This window comes from Mirounga leonina, unplaced genomic scaffold, assembly GCF_011800145.1.
Source record: "Mirounga leonina isolate KUSES-001 unplaced genomic scaffold, KU_Mleo_1.0 Mir_115, whole genome shotgun sequence".
In the NCBI taxonomy this organism is placed as follows: Eukaryota; Metazoa; Chordata; class Mammalia; order Carnivora; family Phocidae; genus Mirounga; species Mirounga leonina.
The window spans coordinates 25,244,304-25,253,825 of NW_023270268.1; the positions used below are offsets into that span (position 1 = coordinate 25,244,304).

The 9,522-nt window shown below is 46.7% G+C and overlaps 1 protein-coding gene and 1 long non-coding RNA gene across 4 annotated transcripts in view; both read right to left on the minus strand.

Annotated features, from left to right (window-relative positions):
• PLCL2 (phospholipase C like 2) overlaps positions 1-5,158 on the minus strand; it is a 198,011-nt gene extending 192,853 nt beyond the window's left edge. For all 3 annotated transcript variants that reach the window (XM_034994001.1, XM_034993994.1, XM_034994010.1), the window contains exon 1: positions 4,783-5,158. In XM_034994001.1, coding sequence (XP_034849892.1) covers positions 4,783-5,133 — 351 coding nt within the window. In that variant the 5' untranslated portion in view covers positions 5,134-5,158. The remainder of the gene's footprint in view (positions 1-4,782) is intronic.
• A 107-nt stretch (positions 5,159-5,265) lies between these two features.
• LOC117999873 lies at positions 5,266-6,502 on the minus strand. Its single transcript, XR_004676337.1, has 2 exons — positions 6,407-6,502; positions 5,266-5,356 (listed from the first exon to the last, which is right to left on the minus strand). It is a non-coding gene; the product is annotated as an uncharacterized LOC117999873 (long non-coding RNA).
• Positions 6,503-9,522: the final 3,020 nt, after the last annotated feature.

Genomic DNA, 9,522 nt, shown 5'->3' on the forward strand with positions numbered 1-9,522 from the left:
ATACAGTTACTGTTTGTTCAGTATTTGTGATATGCCCACAAGTTTGCTGGGCATGCGGTTGTCGCCTCCTTCCTTCCCCCATTTGAAAAAAAAATCCAAAGCCAAATGCAGATATTATTTTAAGATCCAATTCAAGAAATGGTTATTGAGTGCCTGTTATCCATGCAGAACTGATAAATACAGCCCAGCTTTTGCCTGCAAGGAGTCTAGTTTATTTAAAACATAGGCCAATATAATATAATATCCATGTGTACATTTTTACTATTTTGTTTAAATATAATTTAATCGTGTTTAAATAGGTAATAGATGTGAACGTCTGCTTCTTCCCACCGTGGGGTGCTCCGAACGGAGACATAGGGATATATGTTGCTATAAAGGTAGTAAAAGTGCTTCCCCTATACACCGTGATACTGTGATAGTGACAACAATGGTATTAAGAAAAATAAGGGCTGCTACCCTGGGCAAGATTCATTGTCCCACTAAAGCTGGAGGCTCTGGTCAAGCAGCCACAACAGGTACCTGCAGCTGCCTGGCTATGTTAGCTCTGGACTTCTTCTGCCAGCAGGAATAGAGTCTTTTGGTTCCCGCCAGTAAAGGGAAAAATTTTAATTTTTAAGTTTTTTTTTTTTAAGGTTTTTTTTTTTTTTTTTTTTTTTGACAGAGAGAGAGACAGTGAGAGAGGGAACACAAGCAGGGGGAGTGGGAGAGGGAGAAGCAGGCTCCCTGCTCACGCGGGGCTCGATCCCAGGACCCTGGGATCATGACCCGAGCTGAAGGCAGATGCTTAACGACTGAGCCACCCAGGCGCCCCTAAATTTTTAAAGTTTAAAGGGGAAAATTAAATCCAGTGTTCCAAACCACCAATGCTATATTAATAAGACAGAAAATTTAAAACTGCAAAAGTAATCTGGGGGACAGTGGAGTGCCGCCATACCAAAATGGGGTACAAAAACCAGCTCTGGCCCCTTAGGCAAATGGTTCACCTCTCTGAACTCTTGTTTTCTTCAGCCTCCCTGGCTGTGGCAGGACCAAGTCACAGAATTATATTAAGCACTTTTCATGTGTTTTGCACAGTGTTTAATAAATAGCGCCTATTATAATTACTTTTCACTACCAAAATAATGCAATGGCTATAGTTCTTACTTATTAAAAAAGTACCAAGGATCAATGGTTGCCACAGTCTCGGCATGAGAAGAGGGGAAGACTACAGAGGGACTGGGAGAATTTTTTGAGGGTGATAAGACTGTTCTATATTTTGATTATGGTGATGGCTACACGAGTGTGTATGTTTGTCGAATCTCATAGAACTGGACACCAACAAGAGCAAATTTTACTTTATGCAAATTATATCACCTTTTTACAAGTACCGACCACAATATTGAGTGTGGTTTTAATTAAAATAGTTTTAATTAAAATAAACCATGTAAACTAATGGGCATTTTAACTTCATTCATTTCTAAAATTAAAAGGAAATCTAAGGCCTATAATGCTACTTCATATTTTCAGACCAAGTCTTTAAATTAAAGGCTTGAGCTACTTGTAAAAAATGGATGTCGCCTAAACAATTAAGCAAATTAACTGTTTCAAAAGAAAGCGTGGATTGTACCGAATGGTGTGATGAAATGAAGTATGGAAAGAGAAAATGAAAGTGATGTTTTCATTTACTAGATTACTTAAGATGACAAATATAATGGCTCCTTCCCTCAAAGGTAATGGGCCTTTGTGAATAATCTAAAAGGGGTAACATGATTTCCAATAAGCAAGGAAAAGTAGAAAGGCTGGTGATGAATTCCATGATTTATTTATCTTCTCAATGTATTTATAAAAGATTCTATAGGGCTGCTCACTCTGAATTTTTCATCAACACTGTTACCATAACCAAGAACTCTTTTAGTACAGATCTGTGCATCTATTTTGGCAGAAAATGTAGTTTTACAACAATTTCTTACTCAACACCATATTTACAAAACAGATGGAGTTCCAAAGAAATCATTTCAAATGAGAAATATAATTCTGGTCAGCCTACAGTGTATTTCTGCATATGTCCTGCATCTCAGCAATAACCTTTCTGTGCCCATTGCTCATCACATGTGGGCTGTTATTTCTCCCTCTGACTTGGGGATCCCCACATAAGCGGAAGGTCAAGATGGTAATGAAAATGGAAGCTAGGAAACAGGCATAGCTCACAAGCCTGACATTTCAACTAAAGCAACCCCATCAATACTGGCTAACAACTCCCTGCCATGCCCTCAAGCCTCCAATTACCACCTTGCTTATCCATCTACTCCCGCCTCTATCCTTCCATCACCTGACTGAATTCATCCCTTATATTGGAAAAGAACATAAGGAAACCAGGGAAAGATGTCACTAGTGCTTTTAACATGAGCTTCTGTTAACTTTTTTTTTTACTATTTTTTAACAAAAGTGAAATAATTTCTGCCATTCATGTGACAAAAATGTGCACTATTCATTGCTTTATGAAATTTGACATTAAAGATCTCTTTATTCTATCAGAATATTGTCTTCATACTGTTATGTCTGTAGAAAATACCACACTAAGTTTCTAAAATCCTGATCCTTCAAGGCACCAATTCAAGGGGAAATATACCAAGTTAATTACCTAAGTATAGCATACCCCTTTCTATAACCCAGGCTTGATCAACTTTCAACTATATTTCCATGGTTTCAAAGGGTGTTTAAGAAAATACACATCAACACAAAGGAAAGAAAAAGAAGTAAATCAAGTCATCTTAGGAGGTATAAGAAAATGAACAAGATATGAGACTAATAAATACCAAACCACCAATTTTAGAAATTAACAGAACTTAGAGAAAACATGTACTTCTTTCTCATGCCTCCATTCATTCAGGAGCAATCTATTGAGCCCCTACTATGTCCCTGGCAATGTGTATCCAGGGATACAACTCTGAACAAGAAACCACCTGCCTTCATTAGAAAAAAGAAAAATGACAAAGATATCTTTCAAAGTTTCAAAATTCAAAAACCAGTGATTGCTGAATAATTGATTTCCCCATGTGCTTCTAGAATCTTCAATGAAGAAATCTACCAACAAGGTCTCAATTCCACATATCAGAAATATTGGCAAATCATCCTTCTTCCCATGCTGAATATAAAATTAAAACAGCTGTTTTAATTAAATAAGTTACACTGTGGATCCTACTATGGACACCAATAAACCTCGATTTAAAAAAAAAGAGTGCAAAAACAGGCCCTTCATAAAAACTGGGTAATAAAATTAAAATTAGGTATGCTGGTATCTTCTCTGGAATTTTCACCTCAAATTCATTAACACCACAATGTGGTATCACTACAAGTATCTGGTAGTCAATAAAAACAGACATGACACATAACTCTGTTAACAGGATTGATTATCATGCATAGCTGAAAGCAACTTCCATGGAAACATAAGCTACAGAGTACAAGAAAATATAAGTCACCCTTTAAAAGCCAGGTATGCAGCAAAAATAGGTTGCTCTCCTTAAACTCTCAACGCCTACTGAAGGTAGTTAATACACTTGATCTTTAAGCCCTTCACTTGTGCCCTTGCCCAGACATAAACTGTACAAACAGATGACAAAGCGAAAAGCAGTTTCACAACTGCCTGTTACAGAGAGTAGGAAGGTGGTATATTTCACTAGATTACTGCAGAAGCTGATAACACCATGAGACACTACAGAGTACTTAGAAGATTTCTGAAGGTCCGATTAAACTTCAAATACCACCAGTGTCAATTCTCTTTACTGTGGCCTGTTTTGCCCTTTCTCCCACGGGTTATCAGCCACAGGAAGGGTGGGTGCAGCCCTGTTAATGTGCTTTGCTGCTCACTGTCCTGGTAACCCCTTGATTTTCAGAAAGCAATGTCTTCGTATTTGTTCTGAACTTAAGCAGAATGAGCTACTCTTGCCTAAGGCTCTGCTCTTCTTAGCTCATCAACTATTTTTGTTTTCACTCCATGTCACGAGAAATATTTTTATATTGCAGACCAAAACGTAGTATTAGAATGAAACCACCACAAACTCAGAGGAGTTCCTAATATTACTTCTTGAGTTTAAAATGCACAAAACAATTGCTGACTTTCTTCGGCTAAGTAACACTATGCAAAAGATAGCAAAACCAAGCAAACTGCTCAAAAGAACTTCCACAGAACTGGGGGCCTGCCTACTGCAGCAAGGAAAAGATTAAATTGTGCAGAACTGTAATGTCTCAGTGCTTTTGAGCCTAAGAAAGCGGAAATCTTCATTTATGTTCAGAAACATACTCCATTCCCCCGTGTGACTGAGTGACCAGAGATTTTGCACCCTCTAAGTATAACCATTTGCTAGAGGCAACTAGATACAGATCAGAAGAAACCTATTAAATAAGCTCTGTTCACCACATGTTTTCACAAAACCAGTGTCTTTAACATACAATAGACACCTTACAGGGAGTCTGTTACCAGCCAAGCCTACCCCAGAAGAGCATGTCCTGCCCAACCAGGTACAGGCCATAATTCCAGGCCAGTCCTGGGAAAGATGACAGCCCCAAGTTCAACTGGGAATGTCTGAGCACAGCTTCCCCCTGCACAGTAGGGATCACCTCTCATTCTTTCCAAATGCCATTTGCATCCAATGCCTGCTGCAGCACCCCAAGCACCCGTGCACCAGTGGTTCCCGTTAGCAGGGGACTCCTCTTACAACCCGCTCCTTCCTCCACCACTCCCCTCTTGGGAACTGACCCCAGGGGCGGCGGGGGGTGGGCGATGAGCGCCCTTCTCCCACCTACCTTGATGATGCTGCTCCGGCGGGGCAGGCCGCCGGGTTTGCTTTCCCGGGGGAAGGGGCAGGCGGCCGGGCTGGGGGTCGGGGCGATCGCAGCGCCGTGGAGTCCCCCGGCGGGGCTGGCTCGGGCTTCGTCCCCGGACACGCCGAGGCTGCAGTCTCCGTTGGAAACCCCGCCGCTGTCATAGCGCGCCCGCCCGTGGCCGAGGCGACCTCCCCCGCCGCCGCTGCTGCCGCCGCCGCCGCCGCCGCCTTCCCCGGCTCCAGCTTTCAGGGCGCCCTTGGAGCCGAGGGCCGGACCCGGGGAGGTGGGCAGGGCCCCGCCGGCGGCGCCCCCCCGGCCGCACTCCGCCATGGGCGCCCCACGACCCGCCAGCACAAAGCCGCGTCCCCGCGTCCCCGCGTCCCCGCCGCCGCCTCGGGCCGCCGCGCGCGGCCCCTCCTCCTCTCCTCCTCCCGCCGCCGCCTCCTCGGCCGCTTCTTCCGCTTTTTTTTTTTTTTTTTTAATTTAGATGTGTTTGTTTCGAGCTCGCGTCGCACACGGTTCAAGTCGTGGCGGCAGAATTATCGGAAGATTCCTGCAGGGGAGAGAAGAGAGAGACACAAGTCAGCTCCGGCGGCGGCGGCGGCGGGGCCCGGGCTCCCAGTACCTGGGGAAGGAAAACACGCCCCGGCACACGCGCCGCCGCGGGCGCCAAAAATAACCCGCGCGGGCCGGGCGCCCACCAGGCCACGGGGCACCCACCCCGAGGTAACGCGGCGGCCGCCTCAGGGCCTCGGGGCGCTCTCCCGGGAGACTCAGAGCACCCCCGACCCCGGGAATCCGAGCGCCCATCACGCGGGAACCCGGCGCCCAGTCCGCGCCGGGGTGCCCACCTCGGGCTCAGGGCGAAGGGAAGCGGCGGGCGCCTGCGGCTCTGCGGCCTCGCGGAGGCGCCTCCCGAGGGTCTTGCGGCCTCAGGCGGGCGGGAGGTGAAGCCGGGTCTCCCTGGACCCCACCTCCCCAGAGGCCGTCGCGTGCCGAGCCCCGCCGCGTCCCCCCAGAATCCCCGCGGAGGCCTGCGGCACCGAGAGGAAGCGCACAGCGGGCAGGGGCCGCTGGGCTGTGAGAGTGGCGGCGCGGCCCGGGGCAGCGCCTGAAGAGGGCCGCCCAGAACCCCCGCCCCTCGCCCGCGGCGGTCTCCGCCGAGCTCGGCGCTGCCCGCTGTAGGCCGCGGGGACCCTCCCCGGCCGCCCCCGACCCACCGCGAGCCGCCCGGGCTCCCACCCGAGGTCGCCGCCGTCGTGGCTGCTCCCGCCGAGGCCGGGTCAGGGGGCCGCGGGAACCTCGCTGCCAGCGAGCGGACGACAACCGGCGGCGGCCGCGGGTCCTGGCTACCCCGGTTCCCCTAAAGCTGCCGCAACTGCCAATCACCCGCCCGGCGCCCGAGGGGCAACGACCGCGCAGGCCGCGGGGTCGGGAGCGTCTGGGGCTCGGGAGCGTCTGGGGCTCGGGGGCTCGGCCTCTGCGCCTCCCTGCTGCTCCCGGCCCGCGCGCGGGACTCGCTCGCCTCCCACCCAGCTCGGGAAAAGGCCCTCCGGACGTTCCCCTCTGGGCTTCCCCAGTGGGCCAGACCTATTTCACATACAGAAACCAATTCCGTTCCCCGGGCTCCTGAACTGTGAATTGATTCAACTGGTTGCAAGGATGCTGGAACGCGGGCGGGGCCGGGGTGGGGGGGCGAGAGGTGAAGAGTAGAGGACCTCAGCAGAGCCTGTTCTGTGCCCTCCGAGTCGCCCTACAGAGATTTATCTCCGTCGTGCCTCCCTCCCAGTGTCCTTCCTGAGCCCGCCGCCAGGGACGCGGGCTCATGTAGCCCGCTGCCGGTCCCCGCCTTAGGTCAGGCTCATCTTCTGGGGCAGGATCCTACTAGGATCACAGCAGCCAGTCCCTCTTCTCTCTGGTCCTTTCCCCTTCTTCTCCTCCCCTAATGCTTCAGGTAGAGTGACCTGCCTAAAAATCAGCCCTGATCTTGCCGCTCTCCAGCACAAGTATCTCCCCAGGATCTCCATCCCCCGAGGCAGACGGGCTCCAACTCCGCTGGGTGGTACCCGAGGCCCCACCCAGCCTGGCCCCTCCCACCTCATCCCAGGTTCCCCAGCCTCCAGCCTCCAGCGCTTCTCCAGGACCCCAGTTCTAGTCCAGCTCGTGTGTTTCCTTTTCCGAGAATGCACTTCCCAAGGGCACAAAGGATAGTCCACTGGGGGATGAACTTAAAGACTTTGCTTTCATTAGCATGACGTTGTAGCAAACTGCCAAGTAGCCTCTGAGGAAATGGGATTTACATACATATACATACCCACCCTCGCCTCTGAAGCAACTTCAAATACCTTCATGTTATTCTTGGGGGCGTTTTAATTCTTCTGATCTTCTGGATTCATGTTTTTGTAACCCATCAGAAAAGCTTTTATTCATCTCTAGCCAATCTGGGCCTACACACTAACAAATATTTTCACATCGATGGACCACAATGTTTCAATATTTTATTCAATCCCATCCTTTTTTTTTTTTTCTTTCTAGTTTTGGTTCAAAAAAATTTTTTTCTGTCATGATAGTTTTGCAAGAAAATATTATTCAAATAATTCAAATCAGGTTCTTAATCTACTTTATATCAAATATCGTCAGAGTAGCCAGTGAAAGAATATGCTGAGGGGGAAGAAAGGAAAAATCCTGGACCTTTATTCTTCACATTCTCTAATTTTGATATTTTGAGTTAATTGCCTGAAGGTCTCTCTGCCCTTTCCTGCATTTACCAATCACTAGTAACATGCTATGAGACTCCTATATCTTGGCAACTTGTACCATGAGTTTCCCCTGGTGAGTGGGGGAACAAGTACAGATTTAAACCTCCAGGATGTTTTTTATAAAACCACCATCTAATTCACCTAATGCTCTCCAAAATGAGCACCTATCCATCTCACTCTGGACTCCCAGCAGGTCAAACCAGGGAGACTTCGTTGAAATAGGCTTGGCATTTAAATTAAAACGTTTCCCAAAGCATCTTGGCAGACCTGTAACTAGAGATGCCAGAAGCCCAAGGCTTGTGCCAGGTTCCTTTTTATCCCCCTAAGTGCTTGTCTCCCACAAGCTGCTGGTCACACGCCTGCTGATGTTATAGCTGTACTTCATCACACCAACAGCCAGACTGTAGGTACCATTTCTTCTATATGGTGATGGGAAGCAGCATGTTCCTCTGACATGTGCGCTTCTCAGCTCCCAACAGGCTTTTTGATAGCTAAACTCAGATTTTTTTTTCATCACAAACAGCATAGTAAGCAATTTTCTCCTCCTTCCTGCTTGTCTCTCTGCAGTTACTAAGTGATTGCTTTCCATTTCTCCTATTCCATGAGCACCGTTATTGAAGAAATTGTAAATATTTTGCCAAAATCTTGCGGAAGTGTTTTCATGGCATTGTAAAATTCATAGAAGTTAGAGTTAGAAATAAGAGCCAAAATATCATAGTCATTCCTCAGCAAATCCTAATGATTCCTTCAGACAAATTTTCAGAGCGGGGCAATAAGAGATAGGCAAGACCCGAATAAAATGCTCATTCTGGATAACTCCCTGGTGCTCATGCCAATTTATTATATCAATATACACATGGTTAGATGTTCATGAGTAATTTTTCTGTAAGGTTTAAAGCCAATAAATACCTTTAAACTCTCATTATCCTCTTATGCAATACATTACTTTACAAAGCAATACATAGCTTTATTTAAGTTTTCTTCATATTTCAGTACATCTCAGCTTTTAATCGTCGTTGTCACCCTTACCAATCTATCTTCTATTTGTTTGCCTCTTTAATTTGATGCCTAGAACATAAGCTATTCAGGCTCCCTGGTCCATAACAACCTTCCTTCAGCCTCCCAAAATAACACTGACGCTGTTTACTGACTTCTTGTCGTCATTTATACCCTTGTAGGTTATGAATTCATATCTAGTTTCCAGTTCGCAGGCTCTAACATTACAACTCTCTAAATTTTTCTGACTCACTGAGCACTTGGCCTTCAGATTATTTTTTCCCCTCAATGTATTATAACAATTTTCATTTCCCAAATCTCAGTCTCATTTATTTCTGTATTTCTCCAAAGACGCAGTTCAACCTCTGAGCCTTCATATTCAACTGCTCCCCATATGCTTAATACGAGAGCTTAAGTAGAGCAGAAAGTAGAAGAGCAAAATGCCTTAAGGAAATACCAGATTATATCAATGTACTGGTCAACACTGGCTACCCATTTGCCTCCTGAGTTAATCCAAGATGTTGATTTTAATCTAGTATGCTCCTAAGGCTTGGATTATGTTTATTTTATCATGATCCTTAACGAGAGATATGTAGCGACTGCTTTTCTTCCTGAGCACCAAAGAGGCAAGTTAGACCTGCCAAAACTTTCATTTTCATACTCTTCCTCTCCTCTGACACTAAAGATCCTTCACCCATTTTCCTTAGCTCCACCTTCTACAAGTATATATGGCTGCCAAGAAGCTGGGCACTCAGGGAATTACATCGACACTTTCCAGCCACTGAGGAACAATTCATTAAATTGTCCTCAGTGGCTATTGAGCTGGGTAGCACTTTGAGGGAATCTATTAATTACTGAGGATTTGATAAGATTATCCCATCAACAAAAGTAACAATATTATTTGCTCTAAAATTACCATTGCCGGGGATGCCTGGGTGGCTCAGATGGTTACGCGTCTGCCTTC